The sequence below is a fragment of the Cladophialophora psammophila genome (genome assembly GCF_000585535.1).
Source record: "Cladophialophora psammophila CBS 110553 chromosome Unknown aczJe-supercont1.27, whole genome shotgun sequence".
Taxonomy (NCBI): Eukaryota; Fungi; Ascomycota; class Eurotiomycetes; order Chaetothyriales; family Herpotrichiellaceae; genus Cladophialophora; species Cladophialophora psammophila.
This window is the reverse complement of record NW_006912948.1, coordinates 168,244-189,967: the sequence shown is the minus strand read 5'-3', so window position 1 is coordinate 189,967 and position 21,724 is coordinate 168,244. Positions and strand designations below refer to the sequence as shown.

The following is a 21,724-nucleotide window of genomic DNA, read 5'->3' as shown; positions in this document are numbered from 1 at the left end:
CTTGGAGTGCAATTACACGGGGTTGTACCGAGTAGAGGAGAGAGCTTGAAGAAAGAAGAAAGGATGAGGGCAAAATTTCCAAGAGGATGAATATCACGTGACCAATATCCAAGCGAAGAGCCACATTCTTGGCAAGCCACAACACGATGTGCGAGCCACTGTGGCTGCGTCAATACTTGACCCTCACGCCCTGAACCCGAACCGGTCAATCAATGTTCGGATCTTTCGTCTTACAGAGTCTTGAAGTCGAGCTAAAATCCAAAAAGCCTGATCACAGGGTGCTAAAGTTATGAGGGTGCCATTCAAACAAGGTATAGTCCTTTCGCCTGCCATCTCGCATAATCCATTTCTGTCGCACCCCCCCGCTTGATTCGACGAGCTCTGGGCCCTATCCTGAGCCCCTGGGAACTCGTAAGGCTAGGGGGGTCCGTAAAGCCAGACCTATACCAAAGGGTTACAATACATGATAATTGAGCCACCTCAGAACATAATATACTCACTTCGACTGGACGATGGTCAACATCGTCTCCACATGCTCGGCGGTCAAACAATGATCTTCTGCCTGCGCGGCAAGCAGTCCGGCCATCTTCACTGTATTCTTGATTTGACGGCCGTTGAGGTCAAGGGCAGCAAACTTGTCCAAGTGCGCGTCGGTAATTTGGGTTGTATCGACTTTCATCGTTTGAACAAAGTTTTTCCAAATCTTGTGGCGGAGTTCCTGGGTCAATTCGGGGTATGAAAGTGACAGGTGGATTCGAGACTCAAACGCTGGATCGATGCACTCAACTCGATTTGTGGTAAGGAAGATTGTCCCTTCAAAGTATTCAAGGTGTTGAAGAAAGACTGCATGCAATACTGGTCAGCGAAATTCAACATCTTTTTAGGTATAGCCATGGCAATACCAGAAACCAGTTGATTCCTGTCCAAATCATTTACTGACCGCCTTTCAAGGAATATGTCAGCTTCATCCAAAAGGATGATCCCTTTCCAGGCTTTAGTCATCAAGAAGGCATCTTGAAGGACCGCCTTGATGGTTCCCGGGTCTGACTTCATCTGGCCAGACGCAATTTTGAAGATCGGGACTTTCATCTTTTCAGCCACTGAGGAAGCCTGGTCAGTATCACATGTTTCTTTGAATGCGTGCAACATACGGGATTCAACGGTCAGGGTCTTTCCAAGACCAGGAGGCCCCTCTAGCAACACGACCATTCCTTTGCCTATATTGACTTGAGTATATCTTCTAATGAATGAATCGCACTCTGGGACTTTACCTTTGCCTTCAATGACATCGTCGAACTGGGCAGCTGAATCCCGTTGAGTCTCAGCAAATGCCAACAGAAGCCTCTTGTAGTTTCCGGGCAGCGCCAAACTCTCAAATGCATTTCCATTCCACTGAATTTCCCGGAGAGAGTCAATCCTAAAATGCACTGGAATAATAATCAGCGACCACTTTTTATGCAGAAAAGGGCGAAGAACCCACTCCACCCATTCAAGTCGAGAGAATATCCTCTCACAGTTGGACAACAAATCATCAATTGATCATCTGTCAACTTGGTCTGCTCCATTTCTGAGCTCTTATTGTTGGCACTCAGAATAGCTTGATCTCTCAGATGCGGAATGTTGATATACATGTTTCGGTTTGTGTAAGAAGAGTCGATCTGATCAGAATCTTCGTTCGAATCTTTCCCCTTGGTTTCGTTCGTTCCGAGACGTTGAATAAGGTCGCGGCTGTAAGGATAGAAGTGCATGAAGGTTTCTGACTTCTGGTTCAATCACTATATCAGTCTCGAAGCAGGTAACATACCCGTGTCTACCACTACACGTCCAGAAACCTGATGGAAAAGTTAGTTTCCGCGCCTGTGTAAGGCCGTGGGAATGATGTACCTGTTCTTCTGCGAATGCTCCACCCAGGACACAGCTCGTGGCCGGACCATTATACGCGCGATAGTGGACACCAGTGTAAGAGGAGAATTTTCTACCTCTGTCGACTAACCGTTCAACGACAGAACGTTTTGCTGGGTGGGCATCCAATGGAAATACCCCCAGGTCAGTACACCTTCTGCTTCCCTCGAAGTCCTTGATTCCCTCGACTTCGAGAGTGTGACCGAACACTTTTCCGTCCCAGTCGATAGAATAGCAATGGAGCAGGAAGTACATGCTGGAGGTTTCTGGCGCCTTGCGAAGCTCGGTCCGGCTGAGCTTGTATATTCGTTCGATGCCTTTGTGTTCTGAAAAGATAAAGGAGCCGGGCTTGAAGATCATCCAAAGTCGGTCGAATCGAATCATGCCGTGAGTCTGGAAGTCTCTTATCACCGAAAACGCTTCCTGAAGTTCAGGCTTCAGTGCAGATCTCAGAAGTTGCATGTGTTTGCCGGTTTCGGATTGGTCTTGACAAGCGCCTTCGAAAGCATCCCAGCAGTGGACGAATGGTTTGAATGGAGCATCGATGGATGCCTTATTCTCGTCCATGAAAAAGCCAGGATAATCCTGGAAGATCGAATTGAGTTTCGACTTCAGCAGGGGACTCTGAATGAGAATTGATTGTATTCGTTGCTCTCCCTGCTCGAGGTTGGTGCGAAGGAGGAGGGCATATTCTTTCCATGCATTGCCGTAGCCGCAGGCCTGATCCATGATTCTCGTCGGAATTTCGTCAACCCATTCGACATAGAGAGAACCGTCGTGCCGCGGATATAGTCGCTTTGATTCACATTTCATTCCAACTTCGAAGATGTCCTCGGCAGAATCGGATTCGTATTCTCCGTCTGCCGAGACTTCGTCGACGACGATGTCCGGCTCCTTGGTTGTAGACCCAACCTCATCCGGGGAATCTGATGACCCTCCCCTTTCAAGACCTCCATAGACAAAATCATCGATGCTTGGCATCTTGCTTGCTCTGAAAGGCATTCCTGGCTGAGTACGAAGCTGGTAGAATAGAGCAGTCAAGGGAAGGAAACTACCCTGAGGAAGACAAGGCTGATAAATAATCCTCCTTATAAAGGGGTTCAGGCCACCATTCTATGGGATTGAAAACGTGACACGCCGCCCCTTGACAGGGAAACTCCTACGAATAGAAGACGCATTTGATAAAATTGGAATACGAGGCTGGGTAACCGACACATGAACTTGAACCCTGCTAGCAACTGAGAACTCACCAGAGCGTCTTGCCGAGAACTGCGTCGCTTCCCGGCGCTGTTCAAGTTTCAGGAGACCAACGTGGTTTATCAGGATATCGTTACTTGTTCAGTGCAACTTCTGGGCAAAGTTTCAGTCGTCCTGCGTTAGTTACTGTTGTCGAAGGGATTGGTCAAATTACCCGCGTAGGGGTCGATGTAGCTCAAACCCTCCCTCAGGGGCTCCAAGACGTTTGCCAAGTTGGGGCTGAGTCGTCTCAGCCTGACAAACAGAAGATGTGCCCCGACTCTCTCAAAACAAGTCAAAGTCGTGCTCGAACTTCACCCTAGCAGCAAATACTCAGTGTCAATCTGGCCATCAAGCTGTCATGACACTTAAATTCAACTTGGAAGACCTTCGGAGGTTCTTGCGGATACCGCAAGGCAACTGCGGCTTCTATTCAACAGACACAATATATAGTTACATACCCGAAGAATCAAACGAAACGTTGAACCAGGTGGCCTGCACAGTCAATTCGGCTAATAGGTCACTAAAACATCCACGGGAAGGTGATCATTCAAGTCGTCGTGGGGTTAGACAACTGCCTTTGGATGGTGCATCAGGAAAGCTTCCGCTTGAAGTCGCCGAGAACCTCCTTTCCTCAGATGAAAAGTATGCAGGACCAATACCATGGAGTCGTTTTCGAGAAAGAGAATCCTGGTGGGAGCAAGTCCATGTCCAGGCCATGAGGCAAAATAAGGAACGGGCTGATCCGACGTTATGTCGCATGTGCCGAAAGATGAAAATTGTAAGGAACGGCCACTTCACCGACGACATCTCGATATCGTACCGATCATTTGGGACTTGGGCACAATTATTATGCAGATCCAAATGCATGATATGCCGTCTTATTGTGTTCTCTCTATCGGACGGTTCGGTCCCACTACGACTTCATCCCTTTCTGGCCAAGGTTGACCCGGAACTTCAAGGGGCACAAGTTATTCCAATTGTCTTACCTTCTGGCGAGACTTGCATGGCTATTGAATACTCATTGAGAAGAATCGGTATCTTGCGAATTGTCACCCAGGAAAACTTCCGGGAAACCATTCGACAAGTGTTTCAATTCTCGGGAACATCCGCAAGAGAAGTTCTAGGGCGTCAGGACAGCCCATTCCGCGACCAGACTGATCAAACAATCTCAATTGACCAAATCAAAATTTGGATCGATGTATGCGAGCGAGAGCATGGCGATACATGTGGTTCACTTACATTGAGCAGCAGCAGTGCCGAAATAGAGTATCCAATCCTCCTGATCGATGTCAACCTACGATGTTTGGTTTGGTCTACAGCGGCCTCGCGGTATTTAGCTCTCAGCTACGTCTGGGGCCAGGCTGACACTGCAGAGACAATGAGAAGCAATCTGGAATCTCGATTGAAGCCTTCTGGCCTGCCTCCTGCGTTACCTCAAACCATCGAGGACGCAATTATGTTGACAATGAAGATGCAAGAAAAGTATCTCTGGGTGGATGCATTGTGTATTGTTCAAGACGACATCAAAACAAAGCATTCCAACATTCAACGCATGGACAAAGTCTACAGTAACGCGCTCGCAACAATAGTCTGTCTGAACGGCAAGGATGCAAATGCGGGATTACCTGGTGTGCGACCAGCGTCTCGGAAACCTCAGAACATCGAAACAAGACATTCAAGCAAGGAACCGTTCCAGCCAGATCCAGCTTGGATTCGGGAGTATGATGGATTTTCAAGGAGCGACAAGCAAAAGCATGAGTTGCTCACTGTCTGTCGAACCATATCCACTGAAATGGAAAATTGGTTCTGCGCATTGGATTATCGTATTCCCGAACAATCCGAAGACTCAGGAGGACCTGATAATACTTCAGAGCACAAAGCAGCCCCAGACAAGCCGCCTTCGCAAGGTATCCTTGCTGTGGTCTCACACCCACCTCCTTTGAAATACGCTCTAGAGTCCTCGGTTTGGCATAATAGGGGTTGGACATTCCAAGAAAGGCTGCTTTCCAGGCGTGGTATCTATTTCAGCTCCGACTATGTCTATTTTCAGTGCTGGAAGCATACCCAATGTGAGACTGGAGGAAATATTGTTACTTGGTCCGACATCACGACTAGTCCCGAGTCAGGAAACGCAACTGAGCTGATAAGATCACGAGAGACAAATCCTCTTCTCCATTTCAGGTTTCCGCCTCCCCAAAATCCTATCGAATTTCGACCCCAGGAGAATCTGAGCAGATTTGAAGACATGGGAATCGTAGCAAAGCAAGATTTTGACGTCTACAAAGATGTAATAGAGATGTATACGAAGAAAGAGCTGTCATATTCGGCTGACATCCTAAACGCGTTGGCAGGTATTCTGGCAGTGATTCAAGATCGAGTTGGGGGTCAACTGATTGCTGGCTGCCCTACAAGGTATCTTGACCTCAGTTTCCTGTGGGCTCCAACGGAGCCTGCTGATAGGCGGACGGCGGTGGGTGCCGGAGGCAGTATGTTCCCAAGCTGGTCTTGGGCTGGCTGGACTGGAGCCAAGCAGTACGTCATTATGGAGGACGGCAAAAGGACGTATCGATCACTGCACCACGAATATGCCAGGACTGAAATACGAGAATTCTCCCTTCATCACCAAGGCACCATTCTGCACATTCATAAAAGTGCCGAGGAAACAGAAACTACTGAACCGCGGAATCTTGGATCGTCAACAATGCCTCAAGAAGAGAGATTCCCAAAATACGTTCCATATTCTGATTGCTTCCTTCATGGCGTCTCGGGGCCTGATTTTGGTCCTAACGTTCTCCAGTTCTGGACCGAAGCGGTGGACGCCAGCTGGTTTTCAGTAGGACAAATCACAGGGCCATCGCTCACCGACAATGAGCACGCTAATATTACTACCAAACAGACTGTGTCCAAGTTATTTGACTCCAAGAACCGATACTGTGGCCTTATTTTCAAGCAAACGGCAAAAAGGAGGCGCCGGCAGAAGCGGAACGGCAATCTTCAGTTCATTCTGATTTCAAGCTTCGGCGAGTCGAGAGACAGAAGGTCCGGGTTCCAGACGACAGATACCAGATTGCGTCCCTTTGATGAGGGGCAATTTCCGTGGAAGGGGAAAGGAAGTGGTCTCGTGAATTTGATGTTGATTGAATGGTTCGACGAAGTCGCGGAAAGAATATCGGTGGCGCGAATCCATCGACAAGCTTGGGTCGAAGCCAGGCCGATGACAAGACACATTAGACTAGCATAGAGATCGCGGCGGAGAAGGCCCTATTTGCTGTCGGCGCTTCACGAGCCTTGCGCTCAGGCAGAGGCTGGGAGCGACGTGGACACCGTGAGCGCACGGGTCAGCTGAGATGCAAGTCCCGCGAAGCGCAGCGTCTCTTACATGAGAGCTACACAATGCACAAGCTAGGGAACGTCTCGTGGTAGTCTGCAGTGCTCATGTAGTATGAGTCAACCTCTTCAATGACCTAGCCCTGGATTTCTGGATACAGGGCCCAAGTTCGGATGCGCTCAGATCATGGATCCAGGCGTAGTCTCGAAACCGACCAACGTCAAAGGCGGACAAGTTTCCAGAGAATTCGGACTGTGTGAGATAGAGTAGCTTTTCGAGGGATATCTGGTGATCTTGCTCAGCCTTCCCGACATCCCAGCGCTGACCATAGCCATGAGCATGAGAAGGCTTAGGCCAAACGGAATATCGGACTGGGATCCCTCAAGCTTGCGGAGAATCGCTTCTCCTATGTAGAGTTTGGACTCGGATACTGAGAATTTGAGTATCCTCAAGAACGGCAGGAGGGGATCGAGGATCTGGGCTCCAGCGAAAATGGCGGGTGCTGAAGATGTGCCTGAGGACGAAATCTAGCAGTCCAGAGTGCCAACTGATGAACGGCTGTCAGTCCTTGTCGGGACTTCATTGGTGTCCTGGCCGGGGCTGACGGTAACCAAGTTGTGCCTGATACCCGGGTAGGGTCGTGTTGAAAGATTGCTTGTCCTTTGCAGCGTCCTTCTATCTGTGGCTCCATCCTTCCTAGATTCCGTTAGGACGGTGCGAGTCCCCACCATCTACGCTGGGCTGGACAATTAGTGCAGGTTCGAGCAGCAGATGAAGCCTGAAATGATCGGCGACTAGGGCGTGGTACATGATGATTAGAATATCGCGTTTGAAGTGGCAATTGGAAATGATATGACGGTGATGCCTACGAATTGGATGGAGCAAATGAGTGGAGGAACTCCATGCTCGTAGTTGCCTGCAGCGATCCCCCTTTTTCACAGCCTTGTCGGCCCTCTCACCTTAACTCCAGGCATTTCCGGAAGCTTATTTCCCACTGTGATGCTTGGTTTTAGTCTAGCGCCTTGGCGGTTATGATGCACATAACTGTTCCTGAGCGTGGCATGAAGTTGCTCACATACTGAACCATACAGTGACCGGAACTAAACTCATTGTTATCCTTGCGACAGCCGCAATGACGAGCCGAGTGTCTCTTAGATGACACAATGACTTAGAGTTGATGAGAGAGGACCTTCGCGGTGACTTTCCAATTTTGGTTTCCACGAAACATTTGTCGACCGAGAGACGACAAACCCCGAATAAGAGCCCATCCGAAACATTAAATAGTTTGGTGACCACCCTTTGGAGTCCCAAAAAATGGATCTGTTTCACGAGATAGATAGAACCCCCACCATGGCCGGCTTCACCCTCAATTGCGAACCCAACTTCCCTTGTACCTGACATCTCAAACATCCTCATTCATGCTACTACAGACTCAGCGCCATTATCACTACGAGCTGCGTCATTGTGTCCTCTATCCGCCACCCACAAATGGCTCGTAGACAAATCTGTGAGAGTCAGCGATAATGTGCTAAAGGTGCTCCCCCCATTTTTTAAACAGACCACCGATATTAACAGCTCTAAGGTAGCCATTCAAAGAGTACACCAAAGAACAGAAACTTGGCTTTCCCCGCCAAAAGTCTCTCACCGCGACAAATACGCTCTTCTATTCCAGCTACGCTAAACCTACTCCGTTCAAGGTCATCCAAGACCGTTCTCCACTTCCCCAACGCTGACCAACCGTCCAGTGACTAGAGCCCTGAAGACGAATTACATTATTGAAGACAAGGACCTGAAAAAGCAACCACGGAGAGACTCATCAGCCCCGTCCATACTCACTACAGCCTCTGTAGAGCAGATTGACACCTCACAGAGTCGGGGAGACCAACAATCAGACTGTTACCCAGGCGGGCACTCCAAGAAGCAACGACGACAACGTTTGCCAGGGCTCAGGCTCTCTGAAGAAAACTGAGAGAAGCTCCAAAGCCAGCTTGATAGTACGTCTGTCAGAATAGGCGCGATCTCAACCACTCGAGGTGGAAAAGGTGATGCAAAGGAGACAAGAGCTGAATCACCCCGGTCTAACCTGTCCCAAGATTCCACGACGGTTACAACATCGTCGATGTCGCCTGCTCATTATCGCAACGGCATTCTCAGCAATTCCAGAATTCTTGTTCGCCATGTGAAACCCCCATATGATATCCAATTCCAGGTGAATGCTATCTTCAGTCGAAGAATATCCAAAGAGGCGGGGACTGAAATCTCCAGGATAGCGAAGGGAAAGTCCAACCAGTTTACTGCTATTGCCAAAGCAAACCGTCGACAAGATGACTGCGTCGAGGTAGTCATTACGGCTCTCGACACTCTGGACAAGGAGAAGATCTTCGCCTTTGTTGGAAAGGCTGGTATAGACTCCCTTGACTCTGACGGTGTACGTTATCGCGCGCTAACCCTTGACCTAGATTGGACTGGCAACCTAAAAGCCAATCCTCCGCAATTATTCGGTAAGCAGCAAAAAGGTGGATGGAGTGCGTCGAGTGCGGATTATGTCGAACAAGTGTGCATGTTTTCTGTTGGACCAATCTATGGGTTCATAGTTGATCGGTATTGAGAAGGAAGAGAAGATCTATCTGTGCTGGAAGAGGCATGAACATTAGGGGATGGCGTAGTGCCAAGAGGTTCAGGAAATAGCCTAATCGGGCTAGTCAACATTTTCAATCAATCTTAAATGGGAAAGTCAAATCAATGCAAGTTGACAAGGCGCGCGACAACACTCTTTGTTATCAGCATTTTGAAGGCAAGGGCCGGTAATGCTTAGCAGGGAATTTCACTCACAATAAAGCAATGCCAGTTGTCCGGAAATCTGAAGGTAGAATATTTGCTTTCGCATGCAGATAGTTTGCCAGCCTTCTGCAGGTAAATTGGATTATGGCTCCTTGAATATGGTGGGTTCTTTTCACATTCTGATGTGAATCTGATACTTGCTAGTTGACGTGGTCCGGGAGATGCTTCGGACTCTTTCGATGGCAGCCACATAGAATAACTAGGGCTTATCTTGAGGTCCCTGTGTAAGAAGGCCCCCTTCTCCGTTTTGATCGAGCTTGCCCTGATATTGAAATCTTAGCAACGATGACATCTGGAGAAAACACCTAAATAATTGCAAGCGACACGCCTCAACACCCGATAAGCCAACAGCTATATCCCATATCAGGTCCGCCCGCTGTTCAGATGCCCAGAGGCCTTTTACTCTCTATACGGGTCATTGATATTGTGAAAATATTTTGTTTCGACATACAAAGCAGAAGCTCGAAAACATAGAGGTTCTCTCGGAAATGCTAGCAATCTCACAGAATGTTGAGGCCACTTGGTACGCTATGATACTTGAGTCGCATCCGCGATCGCCTACCGTCGCAGGATCCCATCGGCTGATGATCTTGGTATCACAACACTGATTGAAGTGAGAAAACTGCTTGTCTGAAATAAATTTCATGGACTAATAACGAATATGATTTGCAGAGGGCCGATAAAAACAACAGCGCCAGACGGTAAGTTCCAAATTGCAGACTAGTGCCGGACCTTCAGACCCTTTTCCTGCATTCTGCCACCGATTTTGAAGCCCATCAGGCAGGAAATCGAGGAGGTGGGCAAGATGGAAGATCAGTTGTGGGTTTGCCACACCAAGGTCGCGCGCTCGAATAGATGCTGGAAATCTGAAGGTTGTCTTGCCAGCTCGCCAGGTGCTTGGATCGACTGGCGATAACACTAAACGCCCAGCCTCGAGTCGTCGCTATGTGAATAGCCCCGTCTTGCCTTGCAATGGCTCTTTTCCCGTGAGAAATCAAGTTCCTCGGCGGAAAGGTTTCGAGCGCACTGAACTCGGCACTGAAATCTGGAGATACTGCGGTACATATTGCTCGTATTTGTAGGACACACCGATATGCTCGATTCTCCTTCCCTCTCTCTACTCTTACACGTTTCCATCCCTCTTCTTTTGACCGCGTTGCTGCTCGCTCAGTCCTGCTATTTGGGGATGCAGTGTCGATGTAAGCACTTGAAGGCTTGATTACTTCGGTCTTCGCCCAAAGACCACATAACTGTCCATCAGGGTCAATTTCTGCTACCGCGAACTAGGCGCCGTTTGGGAATATGGACTTACAAATGGTAATAGCTATGAATAGCCCTGTTCTTGACATCTTTTCGGACGTCCAAGAGGAATGACTCGACCTCGGCAGGAGTCCATTGCAGACAGCGGGTGAAAAGCATGATGGTTAAGCCTTGGATTCCCTCGGTCATGTTGACGCTCTCGAACAGGCCCACCTCTTTAAGTCTCTGGTCTTTTGCCCACGGCCCGACGGGGAGTTTGAGGATGTGCTCTTCCACGTCGACGAATCCGGCCTCCTCCATCCATCGTTTGAGATTCTGAGGTGATCGGGCGTCTTTTCCGAAATGAACGCCTATATCGTTTGTAAGTGTGAAGTGCCTGGAGTGTTTCGCACCAGATGGAGAGGACTAAGCGGAAACTTGTTGACTTACTGGCCTCGAAGAATTTCGCGCCCCATCGAAACAGAGCAGAATCTTTCGGCAGCGACCCGTCATCGCTGAGCAGATAGGGGTGTTTCTCATGCCATTCTACCCAGCCACCGGGCTTAACAAATCTACACATCCCAATTTGTCAGCAAGTGATCGGCAAAGCAGACATATCGCAATGAAATTCTCATTCTCATACTGGTAGCATTGGCGAATGAGCTTCGGCCAGTCTCGGATTGCGCAGACGAAATTGCGGTTATGAATGTAGTCAAATGTACCCTCATCCCAAGTCCACTCAGCTTCTGCGTCGTCAATCTCAAAGCTGCAGTTCGGAGGCACCCACTGAGGTTGGATGGGACTCAGGTCGGTGCCTGTGACCACAGCGGAAGGGAACATGTCAGCGAACTCAATGGCCCAGATGCCAGTGCCCGTTCCTAGATCCAGGACTCTAGCCGGATTGGGGTTGATGGGCGCCCAGAACAGTCGATCGCCCAGCAGATGTGTCTGCATGGCATGTTGCATGTCCAGTCTTTCGGCCTCGGCCTCGTCGTTTGGAAAGGCGTACTCTGCCATGTCGATCAGTCATGATGTCCCTACCACGCACTTGCATTGGCACGGCGGTACCTACGGGATCTACCATAGGAATGATATCGGCGACCATGTTCCCAAACACCTCGAGTAATGCTGGATGCTAATGATGTCAAATCACTGTGTCTGTTCCCGTCAACGGTCTCGAATCTTAACTGTATCCCAAACTGCGTACATTGATTCACCATAGGCAGAATCCAAATCTGAGAGTCTCTGATATGATATAGAAGCGGCTAATCAGCAAGCGGACAAGATGTGGACGAAAGGCAAAATGAAATTTAGGCCTACATCAACTTCGATAGTCTGGTTCGGATCCGATTCAGTAGATGGTTCAAGTTGTGAACTCGGGCCTGGTCCAGCATCTTCTGCGGGCTGTGGTTCCGGGAGCGATGACCCCGAGGCGGGTATAACTGTAGAATCAGTTGGATCATCAGCGGGATGTGCTTGTGATGCCATATCCTGACAGCCACCATTTGACTCCCAAGCAAGCAAAGGGTCAATGTGACGGACAACATCTTCGGCCAAAGCCAAGGTGGCGTTTCAAGTGTAATGTACTTCCAAAAATTAGCTCCTCACGAAGCAGGTGCCAGCCATGGAGAGAACCATTGGAAGAGATCCAATGGAGTGATGTGAAGTTTGCTACGGTGCAGCAACCAACGGGCACAGAGCCAACAACAATTAGGCGAACAAAATGTGGAGAATAGAAGAGACGGAAACAAAACAGCTGCAAGGTCCATTGGGATCTTGAAAATGGAAGATTTTCCCTCCAAACAGACACAAGCGGACAGAGAATATTACGGAGCAGTCCAGGCGAAGTGACTGGTGTTGACTGGTGGGCACTTCCCAATGGCGGCTTGCCTAACTGATCGGTTAAAGCTTAACCAACTTCGGCACCTATAAGGCTCTGACAGACGTTGCGAGGTTAACACCGTCCAGGCGGTCCGCGGTGGTCCGTTCCGGCAGTGTGAGCGCTATGATTAAGCAACTACTGCTTGTAGGATGTACTGGTACTCGCTAGTTTGTCGGTAGTTAACCAACAACGGGTGCTCTGGGCGATGGTTCTAAGCCTACCAGCCCACCAGCCCCACAGTTAGGGGTCACTACCCGGCCAATTAGCTGGCAAAAGTTAGTGACAGAAGGATGTTGCACTCAGGCGGGTGAGGCTTCGAGGCTCCTCCCATTACCAGACCACGGTACGAGGTACACCACCAACATCTGCAGCTAGACTTTTCCATTGACTTGGGATCCCAATCTCTCTCTAGTCTTCCTTGCCCATCCATCTCTACAAACGTCCTACCGCTGATGTGTCATTCAGCTGTTGATCCAAGACCAATCATGGCCTTGCCCGCTATCAAGATGCCCATCCCACGAACCTCCTCGCTTTCTATTGCTGCCAACTCACCCACTCCTGTGGATGATGCTCAGCTCCTTCTCGTGTCCAATAACCAAGTCCACAACCCTGGACGACTCAGCTGCTCTCAAATGACGGATTCCAACTCTCTGTCACCGGCTCTCTTCCATTAAAAAGCCTGCCTTTCCTCGAATCAGACCGCTCTTCCCTGTTGTTCGGCGGCCATCCTTTACGTCGCCCTTTCCCCCCACCTTCCTTGCTCTAGGGCCGATCTGTTGATAGAGGAGAGTGCGTCTGCAGGATGACCGAGCAGCGAAATCCGGTTCATGTTCTCATCATAGGGTCGGGTATGGCTGGGCTGGCTTCACATGCTCCTGTATTCGGCTCGCTTATATGCCTGTCGCCCACAGTATCATCAACCATGAAACAAGCTAACAGAGTCTCATAAATAGGCATCGTCGGCCTTCTCATTGCCCAGGGCTTGAAAAAGGTATGGATAATCCAAGTGGAGCGCGGGGCAGCCAAGGCAATCCGCTAACTGGCAATGATGCACATCTCTCCTAGTAGATAGGCATCTCCTTTGCCATCTATGAGTCTGAGCTCTCTGCCACCACCTACCGACCTCGAGAATGGGGCATGTCAGTACAATGGGGGCTGCCAATGCTCGCCGACTGTCTGCCCCAAGAACTCTTCGAGCGAGTCTACACCGCCGCTGTCGACCCTACCTTTGTCCCTCCCGATCCCGGTTATCTCCCCGCCATCAATGGCCAAACCGGTGAAGTGATGAAAAATATTCCTTTGCTGCGCATGTATCGCGTTTCCCGTCGACGGTTTAGGAAATTGTGCACGGAAGGTATTGACGTCCAGGTAAATCATTGTGAATTCATGGCTCATCCTTGTCCTGCACCATCACCAAGCTAACCCTGCCTTCATAATTTCCAAAGTATAATAAAAAGTTCGTCGATATCACCTACGATGATGATGAGTCGACGGTGACCGCGGTCTTTGAGGATGGGACAGAGGCCACGGGGACAATGTTGATTGGAGCTGATGGCGCCCAATCCCTGGTCAGAAACGCCCTATTTGGAGACGACGGCCAGCCCTGCACTGTCCCTTATTCTGCTGTTAATCTGCATGTCTGCTATAATGATGCCGAAAAAGCCAAGTTCGTCCGCCAGGCTCACCCCATTATGGCTATGGGCATGCACCCCAACGGCTATTGGCAATGGATTTCGAGTAAGCATTTGTCTTTCGCGATGATGTGCGGTTACAGGAACACCGTGAAAACTAACCTCCATGACTAGTCCAAGAAGTGCCAGACCCTAATGATCCCGCCACCTGGGTCTTCCAGCTACAGACCACATGGCACAAGAAGGAAGGGGAAGAAGTGGCTTCCCTAGCCAATTTGAAGGCCAAGGCTGAAACCATGGGTGAGCCATTCCGCTCCGCTAACCTGTGGATCCCGGAAGGAACAACGGTTCACAGCAATAACTTGTCATACTGGATTCCTCGGCCTTGGGACACCCGTAAAGGCAGGATCCTCCTTGCCGGCGATGCTGCTCATCCCATGACCTTCCAGCGCGGCCAAGGTCTGAACCACGGCATAGCAGATGCCAGAAGTCTGGTTCTCAAGTACAAGGATGCCCTGGCTGGAATAACGACCTTTGAAGAAGCCGCGGCTGCATATCAAGCCGAGTTGGTGGATCGCGCGGGCGAGGAAGTCCGCCTGTCCAAGGAAAACACAGAAATGCTTCACGATTGGGAGCGGATGGCGAAGTCGCCCATCATGCAGCGTGGAGGCCATCCGAGAGGGCAAGAGCCAGAGGCGAAAGCCGATACGGAGTGATTCCTCGTCGACGTGGGCATAATGCTAGATGAACGAGTAAGATCAAACTTCTTTGAAACGATGAGATTGAATATGGGCCGTTTCTTTGAATTCGAGGCCGCTCCCCCGAACAGAGGATGCGGAGTGGCATACCGTAGAACGACCCAGGCAACCCGGCTGTGACAGCAGAGATCTGCATAAATGTGATTGATCTGCATGCTGCAGCGATGACCGCTAGTTGGCGGGTTTCAGTTCCCTGAACGGAGGTCACCAGGCTCTCTTTAGCCCAGTACAAATCTGCAGCACATCGCTTAGATGTACCAGGTCATCTTCGGAGCACTTCGACGCATGACTGGACCAGCACATGCATAGTCCCGGGTTCGGGTATGCAAGCCAGCGTCCAAGCACCATTGGTCTCGGTACTAACCACCATTAGATAGCTTTCGCGCTCCTGGTTTCCTTGCCCCTTGAACACTTCCATTTCTTGTTTCTTTCACACCGACGGAAGTCGAATCGCACCCACTTAATAGGCATATCCTGTTCCTTGTCAGACTGCGCGTCCAATCTTTAATCGGTCATAGAAGCAGAGAAGCAGCTACTAGTCCTTGTTCACCATGTCAGCATACAAAGCGGCTCCCGTGCATCTCGTGGGCAGTTTCCGAGCTCCGGATGCTACAACAGCATTTTCAACATGCTCGGCAGCGCTGAAAGGACGCATCAAGTCCATCCCCGACGGGGAACCGGGGTGGCGTTGGAACTTCACCATTGGCCTGGTGCAGAAAAAAGCCACCGAGAACCCGGCGATCGGCAAAATCTGGCGTGAATATGACGAGAAATACGATCCTTTACCGGTCAAGGAGATGCCGGCCGAGGAAGTTAAGCAGCTCCGTGACGCTATCAAGTCGACGTCGTGGAAGCTCGGGTATGCCGAGGACGCCGTCGAGTCTTACAAGATCTTCTGCAAGCTGCGGGAGGAGGGGATAATCGAAAAGCACGTCCGTTTCCAAGTCTGTTTGCCGGGAGTGTCGAGTATGGCCATTTTTGTCAAGCCCACATTCCAATATCTAGTAGAGGATCTCGCGTACCAGGCCATGCTGCAGGAGACTGAGGCGATCGCGGCGGCCATCCCAGCGGAGGATCTCGCCATCCAATTCGACATTGCCAGTGACTACATCAAGAACGAGGCCCAACAGGATCCGTCGTCGTATCTAGGCGCGCTGCGGGAGGATTTTCACCCACCGGCGGAGGACGCCATGGAGCGGTACGCCAACCAGTACGCAGGATTGATTGGGAAGGTTCCCTCCGAAGCCTATACGGGTCTGCACATCTGCATGGGAAACATCAACAACAAGCCCGTCCTGGCGCCACGGGACATGTCCATCATGGTCACACTGGCGAACCGGATCGTATCCAAGGCAAAGGCTAGCAGGCCCTTGCAGTGGATTCACTTCGGATGTCTGGCCGATTGGAAGGACGAGACGCCGTACGCAGCGCTCACTAAGCTAGAGGACAAAAACATCGCCGTTTATCTGGGCCTCGTCTATCCAGACGACCTGAAAGGTGCGAAGGAAAGGGTCGCTGCGGCAAGGAAGCAGTTGGGGGAGTTTGGTGTTGCACCGGTCTGTGGTCTAGCCAGGACTTCACGGGAAGGTGTCCAGTCGGTCCTCGACATTCTCAAGGAACTGACCCCGGAGGCCGTGGTCATTTAGAGATGAGGAGTTGCTGGTTGTCTAGGTTTTCATTTTCTGTTCCGCACAAACTGATCAATTGAACGTGGCAGAAGAATTTGCACGGCCTGGCAAGGGATGTGGCTGGCGAGGAACAGCGAGGCTGCAGCCTTGGGCTAGTGAGGCTAGTGGGCTTGGCAACGAACCCAAAGATGCGTTTGCCAGGGGACCCATTGAGTTAATATTTCTCTCTTCACTGCCAATGTCGTGGCCCACAGCATCCGCGGCGGGATGGGCCGCCGTCATCTTACTAGTCACTCTTCTAGTCTATTACCAGCTAACAAGAGGTATCCCGTCTCGACAACAACCTGGTCAAGCCCCGGGGTCCAAGTTCGGGGTGGTCCAAGTGGATGGTTCTGGGCAACAACTGGGAATGCAGCTGCGGAGGGATGGAGTCGAGTGAGTAGGAAAAGTCTTAGACAGGATGCTATGACAGGCGAAATTGAGATTGACGATCTCATTCCTTCAGTATCATCTTCGTTCATGGATTGGGATCAAACCCAGACAGCACATGGCAAGCACGACGCTCATGCGATGCCGGAGAGCAGCATCGCTCAGAGGATGTCACCGATGATTTAGTGTGTTGGGTCATGGACCTCCTGATCGATGATCTCCCTCCGACAGTGCGCCGCAAAACACGGATCTTCTTCTACAATCACGATTCATACTGGCAATGCGGCGCGGTCCAGACAAGGCTGTGGAATCTGGCGGGAAATATGCTCCACCACCTTCGAGGCCGAATTCATCACAGCGAGGAGGTATGGCGAAATATGAGGGAGTGCACATGATGCGGGATCTTTGATCCCATTCTAGATTGGTGTGACAGATGCTAACACCGGCCCAACAGGAAAACGCACGCGGTCTGGTTTTTGTGGCATACAGCTACGGCGGCCTGCTCGTGAAACAGGCAGGAAAGACCAAACCTCCTTTCCTTACTTTCTATCATGTCGTAACTCCTGTTTAATTGCCCGCGGTGCTTATTGTGGTAGGCTCTCATACGGGCGAAGAATGCCCCTCATTATCAAGACATCGTTATCGGACCAGAGGAATCGTTTTTCTCGGGACACCACATCGAGGATCCAGTTTTACTCAGCTAGGATTGTGGGTTGCATGGTTTCTACGCCCTCTAGGATCGAACCAATCGCTTCCCGATGAGATAACGTATGACTCGTTACACCTCCAAGACCTTCATGTTACGTGTATGACCGGACGGAATGTTCGGGTATACAATTTCTTCGAAGAGCGTCCTACCCGCCTGGTTGATGTCGGATTCTTTCAATGGAGCAAGTTTGTAAGCGTGAGAGATTCTGAGGGTAGTGGTGGCCAGTGCTAATTGGACAAACCTATAGTGTGTCAATGAGCAGTCAGCAAAGTACTACGAGACCTCTCAAAATGTCCACAACATCGGTCTGGACCCGCCGATCATTCTGGCCTGAAAAAGTTTGGGACGCGGACAGCGGAATACGTGCTCATTTGTGACACTCCAGTGAATATCCTCCCACCTCCACTCCAACAGATATATTCCGTACCCCCAGGTCGGGTACGAACATATACAGCTCGGGAAGAACTTTCCCAGCAAATTCATGAAGCATTACAAGTGTCTTTTGATGACAGGGGTGCAGAAGTCGACAAGCTTGTTGATGGTTTCCAAGCAGTTGTCGTTCGCGGAATGGGAGCGGTGAGCAAAACGCAGCTGGCACTGAATTACGCCGAAGAGACTCGTGGATGTTATAACCCCGCTTTTTGGATCGATGCTCGAACAGAGGAGACAGTTCAGATGAGTTTTCAACGAATAGCAGCCGCACTGGGATTGACATTCCTCAATTCCCCGACCTCCGACATAGAAATACAGACCCTTCCTGTTGTGGCTGGCATGTGCCGCTGGTTCTCTGAGCGGGATGAAGGGGACCCTCGATGGCTGGTGATCATTGACAATGCGGATGACACTTCGTGGCGAATTGATGAAATTATCCCACGAGGCACTCGGGGGCATGTGATTGTGACGAGTCAGCATCGGCAGACTCCAAGTTTTCTCGGAGGATCCTGCAAATTCGTCGAGGCAAGAGAGATGAGCAGGGAAGAAGCTCGGACCCTGCTGAAGCAGCAGATACGCCTAGCCGCGGGGGTCGAGAATGAGCAAGAGTTGGACGAAGTGGATGGTCTTTGTAACGAGGTTGCTGATCGGCTTGGATGCCTGGCCCTGGCGGTAGAACTAGCCGGACTCTATCTCAGTGACCAGCTGCAGCAACATGACCGCAACGACACGAATGTGATGAGATCTGAAGCGCTGTGCAGCGTCTTCCGACAATATCTGCCTGACTTCGAGCGTCATCAGGATGAACTTCTACGAGGGAAGCCGTTCCTGCGTCTCTCATTTTATCAGATGACGGTGTGGACTGTATGGGATACAAGCTTGGCGGCGATTGAGAAACAAGTCCCGCAAAGTCACGCGAACCAAATGCTAACTTTTCTTGCTCAATTTGACCGAGGACAGATGGAGGAGGAGATGTTTCGACTTGCTAGTGGTGGGTGGCGCGACATAATCAGCCAGGTACGGTTTTCTGACAACGGTATGCCCGACTGGCTTCAACAAATGATAAACCACGATAACGGGAGGGACGACTTTTACTACCGACAAGCAACACAACCGCTGATGCGTTATGGGTTGCTTCGACAGTCAGGGGGCGAGTGGAAGGCAACGACAATGCACAGTCTGGTGCAATGGCGTGCGAGGAAGGCTGGAGAAGACAGCAAGGCGGCCTGGAGACGATGGACGTTGTTGTTTCTCCTGGCAGCGGTGTACCAGACTAATCGCGAGATGGGACGCCCTTCCTTCCGGCGACATTTGATCGCGCATTTGTTAGAGATGAACATCGACTACAGAAATTTAGTTCAGGAAATGCACGCGGATGAAATAAGTACCGCGTTGCTGGGGGGAGAGCTTGGGGCCGTGCTCAGCGCCCAAGGCCATAGCCAGAAGGCAGAGGAGCTGGAACGGCAAGTGGTGGAGACGACCAAGAGGGTGCTAGGAGCAGAGCATGCCTTCACACTGAACAGCATGCACAACTTGGGCCACACATTAAACAGCCTAGGTAAGTATGAAGAGGCAGAAAAGATACATCGAGATGTGTTACAAGCAAGAGAGAAAGCGCCAGGAGCGAATCATCCCTTCAAATTGAGCAGTATGGACAACCTGGCTATGACGCTTAATGGTCTCGGAAAAATTGAAGAGGCAGAGAAGATGTTACGGGAGGTATTGATGCTAAGGGAGAAGCTACAAGGAAAAGATGACCCCGATACGTTATTTTGTATTAGCAACTTAGCCGCCGTACTAAGCAGACTAGGAAAGGAGGAGGCGGCAGTCAAAATGCTTCAAGAGGTACTACAGGCACAGCAGAGAGTCCTTGGGAAGGAACATCCAGACACATTGAGAAGTATGCATAACCTAGCCGCAGTACTCCTCGAATTAGGGCAGAACGAAGAGGCGATGGTGATGTTTCAGGAAGCGTTTGCAACGATGGAGAAGGTTCTTGGGAAGGAGCATCTACTCACACTGATAACTACGACAAATCTAGCCACAGCGTTATATAACCTCGAGCAGTATAACGAGGCGAAGGAGATGTTCGAGGAGGTGTTGCCAACGATGGAGAAGACGTTGGGGAAGGAGTATTCAGCTACACTGAGATGCATCTATGATTTAGCTGTGGCACTATACAAGCTCGAGCTGTACGACGAGGCAAAGAAGAAGTGGGAGGAAGTGTTGCCGGCGATGGAGAAGGTTCTCGGGAAGGAGCATCCAGACACACTGAAGTGCACCCATTGGCATGAATACCTGTCAACGCGCCATGTTGAGCAAAAAGGTCGCTTGACACCATCTCGAGCCAGCAACGGAACGCGGATGGAACACGAAAACTAGGCTGTCTAGCACGCAAAGAACAAAAAGAGTCATGCTGACGGACGCCCCTGCTCTGCTCAAACATCTCGCGGTTTAATCGCGTCTTTCTCATGCGTTTCCGTCTTCCGAAACGAGGTCGATCGTGGAATGTCGAATATTGTGATATGGTATGGACATCCCGCTGTGATGACTTGTCCAGTGCCTTCATGGAAGAACTCTAGGTCGTGGTCGACGACCGGCAACCGATCCTGCTGAAGGCTTCAGAGGGTAGCTTTTGAAGATGCCAGCGCCCTGCAAGCGGTGGAACTCGATATTCCGTTTTGAACAGCATGCAATTGACCTCGATGGCGGTTGTCGATGCGATATGTCGAAATCCAGCTATGCCTTTCCCGCTGGCGTTATCTTTTGAACACGCCGCAGTCGGCAAAACCACCACACCATACTCGTTGAAGATGAGGAACATGACCTTTGCAAGCACGCGGCGCATAAGCCAGTGTTGCTTGACGGGACCGAAGCTGACACCCCAGTTGCAAGTATCCAGGCAATATCCGGCCGAACCGTTTTCTAATTCCATCATATTCACCGCCCGCCTTCTTGGACCCGTGAATAGGGGATCTCAGATCTCATCCAAAGCCAAATGCGCATCGATAAAGCCCCGGGAAAACAGCGGACAGTTATACGTATTGCTTTGGCGCTGTTACCCGCTCCAGTTCTCTATTCCAAGCGAGGCTGAGTTGAATATGCGACGCTCCACAGACCAGGAAAATAAGATTTCCAGTCTCTGTCCGACAAATTGGTACTTTCTCATGAATTCCTCAATCTTGGTGGTGTTGGTGGTGCAAGGTATTTCTCAAATTTGCATCCTTCTGTTGTCTGTAGAGATGTCAAGAGCCGTATGATAGCCAAAAGACTTGGTGCATACATAGTAGCCGATTCTGCGTTCTGACGCCGGTAGAACCCGCCTGTAAACGCAAGAACCCCCCATCTAATGACGGAGCTCAAGATGCAGTCTTCCGAACGGTGCGAGAGAAGCGGGAAGCAGCGTTGCGTCAAGATGCTCGCTATCGGCAAAAAGCAAACAGCCTCGCCTACTACTTCGCCCAAAGTTCACGAACGTTTGTGCTTTTGTGGTTGGACATTTGGGTATTTGGACGAGAGGATATGAGTGATCAAGCAGAAATAGGTATCGGCGTCATCATGATCCAGGGCCTCGCCTCTGAAGGGAATAATGGAGTTGCAACACAGATGAAAATTACAGAAGCGGGACATTGGGACCCATGATCTGCGTTTCGAGACAAGATACTTCGCCGAAGTTGCATCTATTTCTAGTCGGAGCCTTCTCAGT

The 21,724-nt window shown here is 50.4% G+C and overlaps 8 protein-coding genes across 8 annotated transcripts; 6 read left to right on the top strand and 2 right to left on the bottom strand.

Moving 5' to 3' along the window:
* Positions 1 to 496: 496 nt before the first annotated feature.
* Positions 497 to 2,883, bottom strand: A1O5_11637 (uncharacterized protein; the record flags this gene model as incomplete). Its single annotated transcript, XM_007752209.1, has 7 exons — positions 497 to 843; positions 903 to 1,110; positions 1,162 to 1,217; positions 1,272 to 1,427; positions 1,481 to 1,756; positions 1,805 to 1,832; positions 1,885 to 2,883. 7 exons carry the CDS (start codon positions 2,881 to 2,883, stop codon positions 497 to 499), a joined length of 2,070 nt encoding a protein of 689 aa, XP_007750399.1.
* A 1,261-nt stretch (positions 2,884 to 4,144) lies between these two features.
* Positions 4,145 to 6,382, top strand: A1O5_11636 (uncharacterized protein; the record flags this gene model as incomplete). Its single annotated transcript, XM_007752208.1, has 1 exon — positions 4,145 to 6,382. The coding sequence occupies one exon, from the start codon at positions 4,145 to 4,147 to the stop codon at positions 6,380 to 6,382; it is 2,238 nt and encodes a 745-aa protein (XP_007750398.1).
* Positions 6,383 to 8,588: 2,206 nt separating this feature from the next.
* On the top strand, positions 8,589 to 9,077 carry A1O5_11635 (uncharacterized protein; the record flags this gene model as incomplete). The annotated part of the gene is made up of 2 exons (XM_007752207.1): positions 8,589 to 8,871; positions 8,929 to 9,077. The coding sequence occupies 2 exons, from the start codon at positions 8,589 to 8,591 to the stop codon at positions 9,075 to 9,077; spliced, it is 432 nt and encodes a 143-aa protein (XP_007750397.1).
* Positions 9,078 to 10,618: 1,541 nt separating this feature from the next.
* Positions 10,619 to 11,654, bottom strand: A1O5_11634 (uncharacterized protein; the record flags this gene model as incomplete). Its single annotated transcript, XM_007752206.1, has 4 exons — positions 10,619 to 10,920; positions 11,000 to 11,121; positions 11,193 to 11,559; positions 11,618 to 11,654. 4 exons carry the CDS (start codon positions 11,652 to 11,654, stop codon positions 10,619 to 10,621), a joined length of 828 nt encoding a protein of 275 aa, XP_007750396.1.
* Positions 11,655 to 13,568: 1,914 nt separating this feature from the next.
* On the top strand, positions 13,569 to 14,778 carry A1O5_11633 (uncharacterized protein; the record flags this gene model as incomplete). The annotated part of the gene is made up of 3 exons (XM_007752205.1): positions 13,569 to 13,799; positions 13,877 to 14,168; positions 14,237 to 14,778. The coding sequence occupies 3 exons, from the start codon at positions 13,569 to 13,571 to the stop codon at positions 14,776 to 14,778; spliced, it is 1,065 nt and encodes a 354-aa protein (XP_007750395.1).
* Positions 14,779 to 15,371: 593 nt separating this feature from the next.
* On the top strand, positions 15,372 to 16,466 carry A1O5_11632 (uncharacterized protein; the record flags this gene model as incomplete). Its single annotated transcript, XM_007752204.1, has 1 exon — positions 15,372 to 16,466. The coding sequence occupies one exon, from the start codon at positions 15,372 to 15,374 to the stop codon at positions 16,464 to 16,466; it is 1,095 nt and encodes a 364-aa protein (XP_007750394.1).
* A 220-nt stretch (positions 16,467 to 16,686) lies between these two features.
* On the top strand, positions 16,687 to 17,448 carry A1O5_11631 (uncharacterized protein; the record flags this gene model as incomplete). The annotated part of the gene is made up of 3 exons (XM_007752203.1): positions 16,687 to 16,883; positions 16,954 to 17,242; positions 17,332 to 17,448. 3 exons carry the CDS (start codon positions 16,687 to 16,689, stop codon positions 17,446 to 17,448), a joined length of 603 nt encoding a protein of 200 aa, XP_007750393.1.
* A 705-nt stretch (positions 17,449 to 18,153) lies between these two features.
* On the top strand, positions 18,154 to 20,400 carry A1O5_11630 (uncharacterized protein; the record flags this gene model as incomplete). The annotated part of the gene is made up of 1 exon (XM_007752202.1): positions 18,154 to 20,400. The coding sequence occupies one exon, from the start codon at positions 18,154 to 18,156 to the stop codon at positions 20,398 to 20,400; it is 2,247 nt and encodes a 748-aa protein (XP_007750392.1).
* Positions 20,401 to 21,724: the final 1,324 nt, after the last annotated feature.